The sequence below is a fragment of the Erithacus rubecula genome, assembly GCF_903797595.1.
Source record: "Erithacus rubecula genome assembly, chromosome: 14".
Classification (NCBI taxonomy): domain Eukaryota; kingdom Metazoa; phylum Chordata; class Aves; order Passeriformes; family Muscicapidae; genus Erithacus; species Erithacus rubecula.
In genome coordinates, this window is record NC_136666.1 from 892,887 (window position 1) to 911,618 (window position 18,732).

Here is an 18,732-nt window from a genome sequence, read left to right on the forward strand (position 1 = left end):
CCTAAAAACACTGAACATCTCGTGCACATAAACTTAATTTCTGTCTGTGCCATCATATACTTAATTCATTTGTCTGCTTCAAACATCTGCCCACATTGTCAGGTCAAACCAAATTCAATAGGACTCCTTACTGACTCACTGTGTGATCTAATTGAACAGGATGAGCCTTATTTACACAATCTCCTTCTGATTCTGCAGTGGCTTTTCAGTTCAGCAGCAAAGCCCCGGAGAGGCACTGTGCTGTACTTCTGTTGGCAAGGACAGGAGCCTCACAATCCTAACTGTGAAGCCACAAGAGTCAGTGAAAGCCATAAAGCAAAGGCAGGTAAAGGTAAACCAGTGAATTCCACTCTCTGTTCAGTTGCTTTCAGCCATGCCAAGAATCATTACAGGAAACACACAATATTGCTTGGGAAAGTAAGAACTATCCTCATAGATATCCTGAGAGACAGCACTGAGCATTGCAGCACTTGTGCTTATTAAAAATAAATGTCTGGTCTATTTATAAATAACAGGGCATCTAGTAAGTGCATCAATTAAAGGAGGAAAGCAACAACAGAGCTTTAATAAGGGGAACAACTACTTCTGGATCTCCATAGATGGCTCCATTAGCTGAGGCCAATTTGACTTTTTCTGATTAATCACACAAATAAAAGCTCCCAAACAGATAAACAGAAAGCAAAATGACATGGTCTTGTCCTGTCCCCTCTCAATATTTATTGGACAACAAATTGTAAGTAGCAAATCAGGTCTCTGAGCACTGAACCTGATAGGTCACTGCTGAGAGCTGCCAGCCACTAGAAAGCAGCTGAACCTAGAACATGAGAGCCAGTGCAACCAGCCAAAGGTTAAACACCAAAATGATGTGGGAGAGTATGTATGGAGAGGGAGCAGTGGCTGTTTAAAGACCTTGCACGAAGTCAAGAGCACTTGAACTCTAACCATAGCTTTCACCCTGACTGCCTTGGGTGCTCTCCTGTACCCCACCTCAGACCATTGCCCATGAGCTCTTCTACAGGACAGCCACAAAGCACTGGGCCACTGGCACAGGGTGGGTTTGCTGCAAACAGCAGAACAGACCATGAAGGCCTCTGGGTAAGAGGCTCTCAAGTCAGAAGTGATGGTCTCAAATCACTGCTGAACTTAAAAATACTTTGAAGAAAATATGAGTGTATATATGTATATATACACCAGCAGACAAATATGAGTGTATATATGTATATATACACCAGCAGACCAAATTAACCAAAACTTCTTGAGAAATCATACTAATCATTACTTTCTTGTGATTTCTAAACTGGCCTCTGCTATTGGCAGAAATGTGCCTGGGTAGTGAGCTCTCCTCATTGAGAACTCTGTGCCTGGGCTTTAACAACACTAAAACATATCTCTTGTCTTGTAGTGAAGGAACTTTGCATACCCTGGAATGTACAAATATCCATTATATCCACTTTGATATGATGTATTAGTTCTAAAGTGACGTAGAAGCCTGATCTGACAGCAGAAAGGCACAATTAGTACAGCACTGGAAGCTGACAGCATTTAATTACATCCTGCAGCAGCTCTCAACTACACCCACTGTGCACAGAAATTAACCTCCCAATAATCTTGGAATAAGAACACTGCAGAGCTTATCTGTGAACTCAACTTGCCTTTTAATACCATTTCCAGCAAACAAGTTAAAAAATATTCTGTGACTGACCCCTAGTAACAAGTTCCTATTTATATGTTCATCTCGGGGAAAAGGTTAATCCAGAGATTACAGAAACTCTGGGCAAAGGAATTATTGATGAGCCAAAGCTGCCTGCCCGAGCTGCAGCACACAACACACACCTGACCTGGTGACTTCTTCCAGGCAGTGACAGGAAAAGGCTGTTTGGGTGGGAAATGCTGGCCCAAGAGCTGTGCTGGCTTTGCCCACAGCCCCTGTGCTGGGATGATCAAATCTGCTGCTGCAGCTGATAGAAGGAGTTTCAGTCTGGCAGCAGCCTGGCCCATGTGCAGATCAACAGGACAGTGCTGAGAGCCCAGGCTTTGAGCACTGCTGAACCTCCTCCAAGCTGTGTGTGAGTGGCACTCAGTGCTGACTATCTGCACATTAGAATTCTCTCATTCTCACTGTTACAGGCTTTAAAAGAAGTGAATTAATTTTGTCTATTCCAACAATTATATCTGCTTTATCCTTTCTGGAGTTCATGCTCTGATTCAGATTCTGTACTTAACACTTGCAACAAAGGAAGCATAAATGCAGAATTCCCTATGTTACCTTCTGTGTTGGCAAAATTATTAGATTTTCAGTGGTAGTATACAGAGTTCCAAGGGTCTAAATTCTAGTTTTATTTGGTAAAACTTTTTAGTTTAAACTTATTAGTTTTTTTACTTTTTACAAAATAAAAATTTATGTTTTAAAACTTATATTTATGTTTTGTAATTTAATACCCTTCCTAAAGTTTAGATTTTGAACTTTGAATTGTTTTTAAACAGTTATAATTCAATTTTACATTTGATTAATTACTTCCCTTCATGTTGACACCACTGTAGCTTTGGAACTGGCTACTGCAGGGGTATCTGGAGTTGAAAAATTAATGGATGGATTAAAATATTAATCCACTATAGAAATACATCATATATTTAGCTAAAACGAACCTTAAAGTTTTAACCTCCCATTGTAACAAATAAGAGCAGCAATTACTTTCACAGAGAACAAAACCCATAAGGATGAAAGCACAGTTAAGGCGGCATTTGGTTGTTTATTTTGGTTTTTAGAACTTTGGCTAGGAAATGCCCACTGCATGATACCAAAGAGGCTTTTGGGTGTAAAGCAGTGCAGCGTGCATGGAAATCTTCACCTGGCTCAGAGCCAAAAGACACAGGAGAGAAAGGCAGAGGCTGCTCTGTGCCAGCACCAAGGGCTCTGCAGCTGCCTGCACCCAGCCATGGGTGTGCCCTCAGCTGTGGCACAGCTCAGCCTGCAGTCAGTGCAGTCAGGGCTGCTGCAGACAGACAGACAGACACCCCGGGATGCTCACAGAGCCCTGCAGCACAGCACCAGCAGCCCTGGCCAGCAGGGTGCCTCCTGGGCTCTGGGCATGTGCCTCCTTTTGAAATGAGTGCTGTGCCTGTGTGTGCTGCACTTTTCCTCGTGTGGTGCAGGCTGAAGTTTGGTCAGGCTCAGCCATTATCCAGGTAAGTGCCTGTGCAGTCACACCAGGGGACAGCTGCTGTGAGCAGCTTCACAGGGCAAGAGCTGGGTGATTTCCAGCACAGTGCTGGCTGAACCTGCTGTCAGAGAGAAATTCTAAACAGATTTCTGACTCTAAAAGGATTGAAAGGAACGCTGATGTCTCTGCCAGTGGTGTCCTCTAGTGGAGAGCTGAGTGAGCAGGGACAGGCACGGGCTGATCCAGAGCCACCCTGCCAGGAACAGCTCCCACTCACAAACCTGCCTGCCAAGGTCTGTGTCCCCGCCAGGCTTTTCATTGCTACAATAATGCTTCAAGGGAAACTTTGTAAAGCTTCGGCAGCCTAAGAAATCAATCTGCTGAGAGGCTAAAGAGAATAATGTATGTTAAATTGTGTACAGACACTGTGCATGCATGGAATCACAAAATACACTCTGGGTCAAGCCACTGGTTCATGATTTAGGTAAATTCACTATGACAGCAATTGCCACTCTTTTTATTATATAATGCTTTTTTTGACTTATGCAAGGTGGTGACACATAGGCTGCCAATTCTCTCTTTGAAGGCCACATCACTGCTACACTGGGAACACACAGCTCCTTGGGTGCAAATATCTGCAGCACCAAAACTAGATGTGCAAGGCTTTGGGAATCATAATTCTCAACATATTCTTGAATATACTTTAAGCAATAATACTGAGTCTTTATAACAGAGTTTTTACTTCTAAAATCTATTTTGTCTGTATATATATGTCATATGTATTTATATACACATACTCACACATATACACACACAGGATAATTTTAAATCTCTGTAGAGATATTTGAAGACTCTTATCATATATTCTATTGAACACTGCTTTTACTCCATACATTATTTCTCCAACAGTTTTTAATTTTATTGTTTCTGATGATAAAGAGTTTATATTATTGGGGGGATTGTCCCTCTTCACCCTGGCTATGGTCACCATCCCCAATGGGCCCAACAGTTTAGAGAATAAAATATAAATACAGGGCCTGAGTGTGTTGTTAGAGCCAGCCATTTCTGACAGTCTTTACAATGGGATAAACACTGTCTGTCTACAGTCCCCATGTATTTGAAAGCTATGACAAACATTTTACTGAAATGTAAATAACTGACATCACCACTGCTCAAACAGGAGGCTGAAAAATCTCTCCAAAAATCCCAAACCCCAAAACATTGTCTGACACAAAACAAACCATTAATGGTCACTGAGAGAGCATGTTTTAGACATCTTGAGCACTGAGACCCGATTTTTAGAAAATGGATTAAACCACTGCAGTCAATTACTAGCTCATATTCACACATTTTCCAGCTACAAAATTATATTCTTCTCTAAGGAAGTATATTTTCCCCCTGAAATCTGTTTCCAGTAAGAATATTACTCTGAATTAGTAATGTAAACAACCATACTTAAACCTTACCTATTGAAAGGCAGCTGCTTCTACATCTGCATGAAGAGAGCTGCTAAGTAACTATAAGCACTGTGGCCTAAAAGCCTCCTGTTTTATTTTGTGGTTCCATTTTAATTGCACAGTTTAACAATTTCTTTTGCACTCACTATCATTTACTAAGATTTTTACAGCACCTAGAGAGCCTGAGGGAGATCAGGAACACAGCTATCCTCAAACTCGTTCAAAATCATAGTAAGTTTTATGAACAGAAGCAGTGAAATCTTGTTTGTAGGACTTTATGAGTATGTGGGAGCCTGAGCTGTAGTGTTTGTGCTGGGCCAGGGATTAAAGCTGCCTTTTCCTCAGGAGCAGAGGTGGAGGAGCTTCAGCCAAACTACTGAGTTACAGGAACCTTATCACTCTGCTGTGCTGGACATCTTCAAACTAGTGACCAGTGCAAAGCACCACAGAAAAGCAATTCCAGTTAAGCAGATGAACTGTCAGCCTTGAATTCCAAAATCATGAGGTTCCCTGAGAATCCTGTTGAATCTGTGTGCCATATTCCCATTCAGATGGACAAGACACATTAAGGGTTTGCCTAAATGCCACATGTGAGGTTGTAAGCATTTAACTGGGGTGATTTAAGTGCAGTGTTTCAGCTGCAGCTGAGCCAGGTGAAAAGGCCACTGCCCTCAGCTGCTGTCACCATCCTCACAATGGCAACACCCTGCATGTCCCTCAGGGTGTCTGCCAGCCCTGCCCCCACACACACACCTATCCAAAACCACACAGGACACTTCTAACATCCGAAACCTGAAGGCAAACCCAACCCTCTACAGAGAAATTTTAGGAAGAACTTTAGGGAAGGGATGTTCTGTCAGCAAGTGTAAGGATGACCATCCCAGAGGCAGAGACCTCTGGATAACCAGGTCTGTGTCACAGCCTTAGAAATGTATGGACTTCAGTCAGCTTAGGGCCTCATTCTATACAGCAGACGTTTTTTAATCAGTAGATTTTTTTAATTAGGAAATTTTTAATCAGTAAATCTCACCTCTTTAGATAATAGGGAAATACATGATATAAGCCTAAGCAAGTTCAAGCTGCAGCTGCAGTCCCACTAACAGGATATGCTGCTCTCAATGCCCTGGTTCCTAAGAGCTCCCCATTACAGGACATTTCTGTGGAAGTGCTCCAGGCAGGCTCCAGCAGATACCTTGGGATTCCTCACTCATCTGAAACACACAGTTGCCCTGAGTGATGGACATGCAAAATTAGTCCACCAAGGAATGAACATGCATCAAATCAAAAGAATTGTAGCAGGACAAGTGCTCTAGCCCTACCACTTCAAACATCAGCTCTGCCTTCTGTAAGAGATTTTCTTTTAGCATCAAAGGCCCATTCATAGGAGATCTTAAACTGAGGGTTATCAGATCTTATTAAGAGCTTGAAGAGTCCCACATGACATCTGCCAACCTCAGGCCAGGGCTTTCTGGTGACATTTGCATGCATTCTGCTGTTGTGGCTCTGCGTGTGTTTGTTTTCTTAATGGACTTTTAAACAAAGCAGAGGTGAAAGTTAATACAGCTTCCTTCCAGAATTTCTGCCAGAAAGGATGAGATACACAAACCCGAGGCCTGCATTCCAATAACCCAGAGCACGCCCAAAGCAGCAGCAGTACCTGCTGGACACACCTGGGGGACAGAACACCAGGCACATAACACTGGGATTTGTGCTCCTTGCCTCCTACCAACATGGCCTGAGGGGCATAAGCCTGTTTAAACCATGTGATGGTTCATGACTCTGGAGCACCTCTTAGGCATATTTAATTTAAAGAAGTGAGCCACATGTTTCATGCAGCTCATGGCCAGGCTCTAAGTCAGATCCTCAAAATCTGCACTTCAATTTGCTTATTCACAAATCCTTTTCCAGGGACACAAAGCTCCAACTTTTTGTAGAGCTTCATCCAACCAAGACAGTGTGGGCATATCAAGAAGTGCCCAGAGATCTAACAACCACCTGCAGCACAGCAAAGCACATTCTCTTTTGTTAGCAATCAAAATATGCTGTGTTGCACAGGGATCCAGCAGCAGCGAATGAGGAGCAGGGAAGGTGCCACAATAAACAGCCAGGACTCCAAAAGTGGTCAAGATGCATCTTTGCCTGAGAGAGACTTCTCAAACCTGAGTATCTAGAGGATATCTAAACCTTTCTGTTTGCATTAAACAAACACTTCTTGCTGTATTAGTGGAATCACTTGGCCCCAGGTGCAGAACAGGCAGTGCCCAGCAGAGCAGGAAGGCAAAAACCAGAGCAAGGGTGAGCACAATAACCATGCAGGCAGGCAGCACCCTAGGATATTCTCACATCATGAAAGAGGTTCAGAAGTGAAAAAAGCCTTATTCAGTACAGTGGAACACATTCAGATGAAGGCCAAGTACAAACAGAAATTGTTACAGTGTGATGTGATTGTACATGGAGGCAAATCCATTGAGACAGGGCTGCAAATCTTTTGTGTGAGGCTTTTTTTGTGATTCAAGTTTGCATAAATATTACACCCCACTCTTTCTGTCTGTTTTAGCACAGTCATGAAATTTCTAATGAGTGGAATAGCCCTTCCTTCTGTTGAGAAATTTAATGGTATATATTTTTCTTATTTACTGTTACCAACATTAACTCAGGATAAATTCATGATCTGTAAGACCAATTTTTTTTTGTTTTTCCCCTGGTGAGCCTGAATACACATATCTTTCAGGCAGTGTAAACTATTAACAAAAGAAAAATCCAAGGGTTCACAATATGAATGAAAAGAGGGGCTTTGGATCAATTCTATTTTGTAATAGTTTTGCAGGACTTCTTGTGAGTAAGAAGAATTTCTAGTAAGTGGCAAGGATCTATTGTAGTGAACCCTGTCCTCCCTCAGGGCAATTCTTTATTCAAGCCAGGCCATTAGCAAGGGTAAATCAATGTTATCAGCTCACACACACTGACAGCTTGTGTGGTTCCCACTCCCCCCTTCCTCCCCCACATTAGGTTATATTTTTATGCTCTCCAGGGAAATTCAATTAACAGTGTTAGTCTCCTCCTCTCAGTCCATGACTGACACCATCAGGGCTCTTTTCAGTGCCCACCGACATGGAAGATGTGTCTGCTGATTTCTCACTCCAGGTTAACAAGAGAATTCCCATCCCCTGCTGCAAATGGCCATGTATGATCTGTGCTGTAAACACAGCAACAGCTACTGAAATCAATCCTTCCTGACCTTATTGATCAGGACACTCAGAGAGAAATACTTCTCCAGTGCTTCAGTAATGTTTTGGGGGTAAATCCCCAAATCAACAACAAAACAGCCCATGTCTATTAATGTATCAAATGTAGTTTTTAATTCCCCACTGCAGTCTCCAACCAGCAAAACCATGTAAACAATTAATGAGTAACACTCAGCTGCAGTTCACATCTCATTTTAAAAAATCTCAGCAGATAACTATTCGTAAAAGGCTGGATACAACTCCACATTCCAAAGAGTTTCCAAGGATCACTTAGATAACTTCCAAATAGATTAATCTTTTCATAGTAGTCATGCAACAACATGATTTCTGTATTTTGTAATCAATAAAAAAATTAACTTTTCAATAATTAATGGAAACACTGAAAAATTTGAAAATGCCACAACTCTTTCAAACACATTATTAGCCTGATGAGCAGCAGAACACACATGAGGAGCCTGTGCATCCCAGGCAGCCTCCAGCGTTTAAAAGCATGTGCCATTAACAACTGTGTTCTCCACACTGACTAAGGTGTGAAAAGCATCAAGCAGAGCTCTCATTTTCACAAATGTCAACTCTGAACCACAATGATGCAACCCCTTCCTCAGATTCCATTAATTTGGTTTCTTCCAGAGCTAATTTTCATTATGTCTTGATTACAGATAAGAAAGAAAAGTATTTCCTAGTGGTTCAAGGGAGAACAGAACATAATGTCCCAGCTGAAAACTCAAATACTGTGGTCCTAATGGAGCAAAAAACCACACAAGTCACAAAGCATGGTGGCAGCAGACTGGCCATGAGGAAATAGGAGAAGAGTTGCAAAGGCAGTGCTATCAATAAAAAAAATAGATAAAATCCAACATTTCTATAAAGCAAAACATGAAAACATGCTCTATAATTATATCACTTTGGAAAAGTATAAAAACTACAAATATCCCACATACATGCATATCATACCTTCCTCCTCCAGCAAAGACTCACTGACTCTGTTTAACTCTGGAAAAACTCAACAGATTGCTGCTCCAGCAAACCTGAATCCAGTTCTTCCCTCTGTTTTCTGCCAATTGTTTGGGTCCTTATTGTAAAAGCTGTTTGTGGGTAAGCACTACAAACCAGATGACTTTAAAAACAACCCTCATGAAAACAGAGGAAAAAAGTGAAAAGTGTAATAGCAGATACTGCTTGTTACATGGAGCTCATTTACTCTTCAATATCTCACATTAAACATTCCCAAATCCAAACTGATGAGACTTGAGGGCAAAACAATTTACAGGTCAATCATAAGTCACAATACCTCTTTTTCCAGAATTCTGGAGATCTCTCCTAAAGTCCTGTCCAGACCAGGAACTTTGTTGTTCCCCAAGGAGCAGCTATCCTGCATTTGGAGGTGCTTCACAAGGTCTTTTGCTAACCGCTGTAACCTTCAACAGAAAACAAAAACAAAGAGCAGTTAAAGCAAAAACTCCCTTATTAATGTACATCTTTGTAATGAACCCCTGCTAACAATGAAGGAATAATGAAAATCTGTCAAATATTAATATCATCTATTCTGAACAGGACACTAAACATCCAAGGAGGTACAGTCAGCTTGCAGTGACAATTCACTATCTACTTTTCCAAGGAAACAGCAAAGACACCAGAGTGAACTATAAAGGTGCTTTATCAGCTACATTTGTTTCTGTTGTTTCCCTATTCCCCTTCCACATCTTATCCTGCTAGTTTCTGCCATCCTCATTTTCAAATGGTTTCACCCTGTTTAAGATGAGTAAGGGAAATGGAACAGCAGGACCACTTGGCTGATTTCTTATAGGCATCATAAAAGAAATGGCTCTTCAGGGTTATTTGAGTAAGAGAAAAGCAGTGGCTTTGCAGCCTACTCAGAAAGGGCATTTGATTAACAAGGGTCAGCAATGAAGCCAAAATGCAGAGGTGGGAGCCATGCAGACACTCACATGGGTTAGGTTTCATTTCAATTTTCAATTTTCACATCTGCACCTGGGCTCTCCCGCTGAGCAGTGAGAGGAAATACACAGTGCAGGGCACAATTCTCTCACCCTAAAGTCCAAAACACACTCAAAGCTCATCCTTGTGTGCCCTGACTGTGCAGGTGGAGCCTTCTGGCTCTGTGGGAGCAGCAAGGCAGAGCAGACAAGGCTGTCCCTTAGCTGGGGACAGAGCAGCCAGCAGGATGTGTCACTGTACTTGCCATGGATTGATTTGGTGACACTGCCTCAGTGTCCCCTCCTGGCTGCTCACAGTGACAAGGCTCAGGGCTGGCTGGACCTTTGCTTTCATCTTCTGGGCAATCTGCACTGAAGTGGGACAAAGCTGAAACTGAGCAGGAGCAGTGGCAGACACTGCTGGGACACACAGGGAAAGTTTCCACTTTATCAAGAGACAACAGGAACTCTGTGTCCTCTCTTTGAAAACACTAGGAACTTTCATTAATAGATTTAAAGACATGCTGAAGATACATATATGTTCTTGAAGTACAAATAAAAATGATTTGTAGAATTTTGAGTCTTGGACTTCTTATCATCTGGTCAGCTGAGCCTACTAATAAACAACCAGGATTTTTCTATGACAAGAAAAATAAAAGGAGATTACATCCTGATGAGATTTTTTTGCACTGCTATTTCCTCTGTGGAAAATGAGGTTGGAGGAAACCTCTGTCTATCTCCATAAGCCACAAGCTAAAATGGGAAACAAAATTAAAAGCCAAAGCCCAAATAACTGCAGGACAGTAAATCAAAAGACCACAGCACCAATGAGAAGTGGAACTGCTGCAGTCCACAAGCAGAGTGCTCTCACAGAGTGGGATTTAAAATGGCTATTGCCTTGGCAATATCCTAGCACATTAAGCAAAAAACACTTTATTTCTCTGGTGTATCTGCCCAAATCCCACGATTAAAGCATACATAATGCCCATCACCCTACATTGCAACTTCATCTGACAAAAGACAGCAAGACAGGTTTCCATTTGCTTCATTTAACATCACAGGAATGGAATTCCACCAGGATTAACCACAGAGGCTGAAGAAAGGCACTTCCCTAATCTCCATCAGGCATCAGCATACAAAATGTGTAAGGTTTATCAAAACACTGCTCACAAGGACTGAAAGAGAACATAATCACACTACACTGAGCCTTCAGCAGACACAACTCACACAAGTGTCTTTCTCTTCAGTCTCTTAAGATGCTCCAGAAGTTAAACATCACGTTCAGTTTCTGTCCTCACTTTACAAACAACCTGCACAGTACTGACTCCCCAGGAAAAGCCTCCAGCTTTCCATTTCTTCTAAAAGTCTTTCTGGACACTTTTACCAAAATTCCAACTTTCTAAGCATGTGTTCAGCATCACAGAGTAAGAACCTGAAAGAATGAATTTCCAATTCTGCGACATTAAAGAATTACCTCTCACATCCTCACATCCTGCTGCAGGGTGAGTCTTCTGCCAAAACCAGTCAAGGGATGTTGTGTGATCACATGGGGAGGAGAGGGGAAATAAAAACTGCCTCCTCCTTCCCAGTGAACCTTGGAGAAATTATTTCAATATCCTTCAAATGACTTCTTGGCTGTGTCAGAGAAATAAGAATCATTTTTTGACTGTTTCAAAGGAGTAGAAATCTGTGCAGAGGACTTGTGCTTAGATGCAGAACTTGCAATGGCTATGAATGGATTTGGGAAGAGAGAGCTCTTTGTACACACACTGGGCTCCTGGCACACTCTCAGTGTGCACTGGGGATTCCTGGGACATGGCATCCACACCTGATCCAGGCACTCTGGAAATACCACTGAACCCAAATCCAAACATTTCAAGACAATTAATTAGTCTTCCTTCTGTACCCCAATTTTCACTCCTCCAAGGCTTACTAAGCCGTACAGGAATGATAAATGACTGAAACCTTACTGTGCAGGATAAAAGAGAAAGTTAATGATTTTTCCCTTATTTACATCTCTCTTATTTCAGTACTCCTCACAAATGGATAATTTAGAATGCAGAAGAAATATCAGAAGACTATAAGGCACTGATTTGTCTTGGAACATACCCATAATGTAAACCAATAAATTGTGTGTTCAGCAAATATAAATACAGTATCTGATCTTTTTGCAATGCAAATGAGAAAACAAGGGATATTCATATCAAAGGTTTCTAACATGGGCTAAATATTTTTAGCAGGTTTAATATATTTTATGGGCTAAAGGAAAAAGATCTGTCAATATTTCTAGGCCACATTTCCTCTCCAGAAAAAGCGAAAAAGCCTTGAAATAGTAGCACCAATGTATCCAGCACTTGCAGATTTAACTGGATCCCTGTGTCCTCAGTGCCATCCCTGCCTGTTCCCTGTGCCCCCAGTGCCACCCTTGCACTACAGTCCCTGTCCCTAGTGCCACCTCTGCCCATTCCCTGTGTCCCCAGTGCCACCCTTGCACTACAATCCCTGTCCCTAGTGCCATCCCTGCCCATTCCCCATGCCCCAGTGCCACCCTTGCACTACAATCCCTGTCCCTAGTGCCATCCCTACCCATTCCCTGTGTCCCTAGTGCCACTCCTGTACTACAATCTATGTCCCAACATCCCATAGCTGGACACAGCCCCCAACACTGCCAGACACAAACCAGCTGCAGCTTCATACACCTTGAAATGGAAGTCTGAAATATGATGAACAATCCTTAGAAATTCTATTTTCTGAATATATTTCTTTGCATTCCCATGAGAATATTTTAGCCACTCTCTGAGGAGGAAATCCATCGCCTACCCAATTGTACCCCTGGTATTTATCTTGTTTTAAAGTTTACCTGAATTTTATTTTATTTACACTCTGTCTCTTCTGTAGTTTCCACAACATTTTGGAAATTAAACTTTGTACAAGTACTTCTAATTTCAGAGAGTATCTGGGTTTTTTCCTTAGTAATCAGTATTTTGGTATAATATCTTATAACTGACCTAACTGTACTCTAAGCCTACTACTGCAGGAAAATCTACAAGGTGAGTTTATCCTATGAATACACTGATATATCATAATGAAAGAAAGAAAGTACTGTATCAGTACAGACATTTAGCTTTGGGCTTCTGAAAGAACAAACTTCACACTACATTCCCATCTCCTCTGCAGCAGACTCTTACAGGAAATAGTATTTCTTTTTCTGTCTCTTCTTTTTGTGCTGCAGTGTGTTTCCAGGATAACAGTGGCTCCAATTTCCATACTATCTGAAGTATCCCTTTACAGTTATAAAAAAAAAAAAAAAAAAAAAAAAAAAAAAAAAAAAGTAAATAAAAAGAATACATTAAAACAATTCCTTGTTATGTGAGGAGAGACTAGATAAAATATTAGACTGAGGGGTTAACTTTTACCCTGCAAACCTGCTAATTCCCTTCAGGCAATCCTTCATTACTTTAGTTTCCCTGTTGTATTGAAGGGTGACAATTATACTTTGCTACCTGGATATTTAACACTGAAATGCGTGGCCTCACCCCTGAATTGGAAGATACTAAAGAGATGTAAATAGCCCTCTAACTTTGTGAAAATGTTTTCCTTCCCTTTTCAAAATGTGCTCTGATGGACACGCCCACATTCTCCTAGTACACTGGATGCTAAATAATGACTCAGATCAATTCCCAGGGAATATGAATTAATACTACAAACCCACCAAGAGTCCCCCAGCACTTACAAAATTCCCTGTGTGCACCAGGGACCAACCAGCAAGTGCACTTGAGAAAGGCAGGGAGCAACACCTGGCTGCTCTGGGTGACAATGTCCACAGTCTTTCCTTCAATGTTCCCCTAGGCACATGAAATAGTTCAGAGACCAAAATACCTACCAAACAAAGCAATATTGGGAATTATCCCACCCCTTTGTCCAATGCACACAATTTTTTTTAACAGATACTAAAAAACCCAACTGTCCCAGCCATCTTTTAGAAGTCACTTCTAAGAAAGAACTCCTCAGAGCCATTTACAATCCCAGCCATGAATCAGTGCTGTGCCACTGAAAAAGGGATGCACACTGTCTAACCACAGTAGGGTAAAGCCTGCCTGCTTATTGCTATCAGTGTAGTACCAGTGTAGAGCTTAGCAAGCATTTGGATTGGTGCTTCCTTAGTGCAGGAGGTTTTGTAAATCTGCAAACCTTCAGCTAATAAGAACCACTGAAACAGTCTATCAGTTGCATCAGGAAATCAGTGGTCTCATGATATTAAAGTGGCCTAATCTAAAAGGTGATCTAAAAAAGCTTTTTACCTGCCAAAGACTAACTCTGGTTTCTGTCATTCTTCTGTAACAACTGACAACATGACTAAGAACTAAAATCAGATAAGAAGTTACATTCCATAAGTGGGTCTGGCTGTTTGTGAAGACACTCAGTTTGGGAGGTAGAGGAGTGGATAAAGAAATATAGCATAAGCAAGGAAGCATAAAAGAAAGATATCTTTATTTTTCTAAAACATATCGCTTCTCTTAAGCAAATAAATAAACCTACCAGTTGCATCCCATTTTAAACAGAATATAAAAAGGAACTTCTCAGTTTTTAAGCTCCACAGCCCACTAAGTCAGAATATATTTTCTATTCATTGGTATACTTCCACTCCAATCTGTGTACATCAAATTTCTGAGTACAATCTCAGTACATCAAACCTCTGCTTGCATAGCTTCCCAGGCAATAATGCTGCACACCTGCTACTGTTTCTTTCTTTGTGCTGACTCCCCTTCCTGCTGGCCTTGGTTAAGAAGGATCTTGTATGTGTTTTCCTATTATTTTTCTCTATATTAAAACTAAGTTGTGCAATGTAAATAGATGCAGTCTGAGCTAAAACTCTTGCCTCATAAAATTTCTTGCTCTCTTATTCTCTTACAGAAAGAGAGAATACTTCCCTATTCTTCTTCCATTTTGTAATGTGTTGTGCAAAGTAAACACATTTTAATAGAAATAAATGGGCTTTTGGTTCACTCACAGATACTCCTCTACTTAAAAAGCCAGTTCAGACTTGAGCTCTCATTTTTAACCCCTTGATTTCAAAGAAGCTCACAAATATTTAAGCCCTCATAGCAGGTAAAAAGTTGTGAAATTTTGGAAATAATAACTGTGGTACCTGAAACTACATTTTAAGAATTTAGATGTTAGCAGCTGATAGATTCTAGGTTTCTACATGAAGACTGCAAAGAGATCTGTGATGAAAGGGAGCTACAGTGGTCATCACTATTCACACCTAAAAGGGTATGGCCCTAACAGAGGCAGTAAAAGAAGAACCTAAAAAAGCACATGGAGCAGAAGATTCTGCCTGAAAGTAAATGAGCAATTAATTACATAAAGAGAAATGAAAACTGCAAATTCAGGATCAGTCGAAAAATTCGAAAACACTTAAAAAAAAATTAAAATCGGAATTTCTCTCTTGCTGCGTTTGAGACAGAACTGACAAAGTTCTGATAAACTCAGTATTTAACACTGAGACACTAGAGCTCATTAATATCTTCAGAGTCAAATACATGTGTTTAAACTTTCCGATGACTAGAACCTAATTTTATATTTTCTACCAGCAAAGAAAAATAAAACAAAACAGAAAAGCTACAAAGCTAGAAGTCTCAATATCCCATGAAATCAATCTGCAAATGGAAGTGCTGATGACCAAGAAATGAAGCCAACTTCTTCCCATGTGTTTATGCAGGTGTGCCATCTGCTGGAGATGGGTCATTTTCTTGTGTCAAACTTCAGTGATGGATTTTTATTATTTTAAAATACATCTAAGATTCAGCAGCAGTTTCCAAGCTTTTGAAAAGCCTGTGTAAAAGATACTTGCATACAGGTAAGTGGTATGCACATCAAGGAGGTCTAAGTGCAAGCATCTGAACTGCTTAACCATCAGCAACTTGTACAAAATGCTACCTTCCTCAGCACTTCATGGGTCATGGTACCACAAAATATATAGGATTTGCTACAGCTTATTACTTCAGTCTGAAGACAAATACCCCCAGTCTGGAAAGCTGTTGCAATTTTAGGATGAGGATTTTTGTCTCCAGCTCCTGAGACCTCCCAGCCCTTTGACTGATGTTACAGACCCCCTAAGCCCAGCCACCAGCAAGGCACACACACCATCTGCCCACTGGGAATGGGTGTCTCAGGAACACTAAGAACAGGGCAGGCTGCATAATCCTCTTTACTAATCTGTTTGTTTCCCCACTTTGGGCTTAGAAGTCTCTTGGTGCTTTCCTAGACCTGCAGGAATGCAGGTGAGCTGTCAGTGAATCCTGTGTGAATCCTAGCAGGGAATTCCCTACATCTCCCTGCATGCTGCATTGAGAACATTGCGTTTGATTTCTCTAGGACCTGCCTCCAGCTTTCCCCTGTGGTCCAAGAGGGCAGCAAGCAACCACCCTCCATCTTCTCCATGCCATTTGTGACATGGTAGGTAGCTACAACAAACACATAAGAACTTCTCCCATTATTACATTTTCCACCAGGAGTACTACTACACAAAACGTGTATTTAAGTTGACTTTTCAAATGGTAGAAAATTTCACAAGTGATATATACAACTGTAGTAATAGATCTCTACAACATAACCCCACAAGAACTTCTCCCATTATCCTATCTTTCTCCAGGAGTAGTATTAATTCACTTATTTCCTAATACATAAGATATACCTTAAATCAGTACATATTTCCCTTTCTGCTGTCTCTGAACCTTTAGCAATCATAGCTTATCTGTCCAGAGACAAAGAACTAGAACTTCACATCCTATTCAAAATATGTAAATGACTTGAGTATTCGTACCTGATGACATTCTTTGCTCTGTTTTCACTTGTTTCTAAGTAATTTTAACAAAGGATTTTTATGAGCTGCTGAGTACTGAGCTTGTATTTTCCAGGAATTATCCCATCTGCAAATGCAAGGTCCACACTTTCAATGTGAAGATATAATTGAGTTCTGTCTTCCCCCTCCATTGGGCAGCACTCAATACACTCTGGAGTTCACCTGCCATTTTACTGCCTGCTCACTCCCACTCTTGAGAATTATCATTCAGCACCAGTTCTTGTCCCTGCTGTCCTGAATCTCTGTGAACATCACACTGTCCCCTCGCTGCTGGCCCTGTTTATCCAAGCCATTTGAGAACATGCTGACCATCACAGAACTGCAGAACTCTACTGGTAACCTCCCTGTTCTCCCAAGGACTGAAGAAACTCCACCTCTTTCCAATTTCTTAACTGTTTTCCACTTAATCTACAGCTGTACAGTTTCTTTTAAAATCTTAGGTAATAGACCTTATCAAAATAATTTTGGAAATATAAAATGTTGCATCTTTTCCCAACTGGTTTCAACGGAATCAGAAAACAAAAGCTGAGCAAGTTTCATTTTCACCCCAAGCAGAAGGAATTTATCAGTGATCACAGACCTTGTTTTAATCTTACCATCCAGCTGTTTTCATCTGTGCCTTATCCTTGACAATAAAAAGGTCTAGTCTTTAAAAAGCTCAGTGTCAGTCTAAGACATTAAAGCATCTCTGTTTCTACCACAAGAACCTTTGTTTCTGACCAAATGGAGGTCAAGCATAAGATTTTCAATCCCAAAATTCCAGTGCTGAATTTTCACCCATCAGTCTTGAAATACAAGACCGGAATCTCCTTGTTTCCAGGTAAGAAAAAGGTTAAGTAGATGTTCTCTTTACTATTGCAACTTACACAGGTTAGGACTTACAGTGTCTTCAGAAAAAAACTGCATTTATTAAAGTTTACCTTTTACCTTTTGTATCAGAGATTGATCTGTAACTCGGGATGCCAACATACCCCATATTGAGGGGAAACCTTCTACACCTGCTCCACCAGAAATTTCAGGGGCACTTCTGTGACACACAGGGGAAAAAAGGTTATGTCTAAAATATAGAGAGATAAATGCTTACTTGGCTTTAAATGGGGAATCAGACACAGCATTTTTTGCTTCCATCAAGCTCTCATATTCCTTTGCCCTGGAGGAGAAAATATTCATTATTATTGACTATTGTCTAAAGTGCACAGGATGTAAGAGAGCAAGGGAGTTCAAACCTTTGGGTTTTTCTGCTTCATAGTAAAGCACAGCATTTCCGTCAATGCTGCCCTGTCACAATCCATAAGCTACTGATACTTAACTACTGGCCAATGGCCATTAACAATTTATGGTTAACATGGCTACTTTAGAATAACATCAGTACACAAAAGATGTATTTAAACTGACTTTTCAAACGGTAGAAAATTTCACAAGCGATATATACAACTGTAGTAATCTTCTGCCAATTATAAAATGATTAGTGATTTAATGCTATATAACAATAATATGCAAAAATACATAAGCAATATTATTATTATTTAAAATATTAATTACTTAGACATGTAGCGCAGACAGATTAGTACAGAGAGATTACAATTAACATATAAATAACTGGTTGTATTTGCAGGCACAGGAGCATTTTTTATGTAATGTAACATAATGAATGTCAGGCAAACAGCACAAGAACACCTCCACCACTGACTTCTTTGCTGCTGGAAACAGAAACACAACCTCTTTAGTCCCTTAAAAGTATTGTTTACACTGGCCATATGCCAAAAAGCAGGAAGGGCGAGACAAGACTTTTTTCCACTGCTTGTCTTCCCTGCAGCCAGCCTGTGCCAACAGGTGCAAACCATGAGTCCCTCCTGGAGCAAGGCACAGTAATGATCCTACACCCATTTCTAACACACACATAAAGCAAACTAATGCAGGCACTGCAGTGATGCAGATACATTTCCCTCAGATACACAGATCAAACTTCTCTTTGTATTTTCTGTTCACCCAAATGGCTCAAGTTTCCCAAAGCTACTCAGATTGTCCTTTCATTGGCTTCACCATTCCAACTCATGATCCACACAA

The 18,732-nt window shown here is 40.8% G+C and overlaps 1 protein-coding gene across 2 annotated transcripts in view; it reads right to left on the minus strand.

The window, feature by feature from the left end:
• SCAPER (S-phase cyclin A associated protein in the ER) overlaps nucleotides 1-18,732 on the minus strand; it is a 131,287-nt gene that overhangs the window by 55,753 nt on the left and 56,802 nt on the right. For both annotated transcript variants that reach the window (XM_079317865.1, XM_079317864.1), the window contains exons 22-23: nucleotides 17,750-17,815; nucleotides 9,155-9,281 (exon numbers count right to left, since the gene is read on the minus strand). In XM_079317865.1, coding sequence (XP_079173991.1) covers nucleotides 9,155-9,281; nucleotides 17,750-17,815 — 193 coding nt within the window. The remainder of the gene's footprint in view (nucleotides 1-9,154; nucleotides 9,282-17,749; nucleotides 17,816-18,732) is intronic.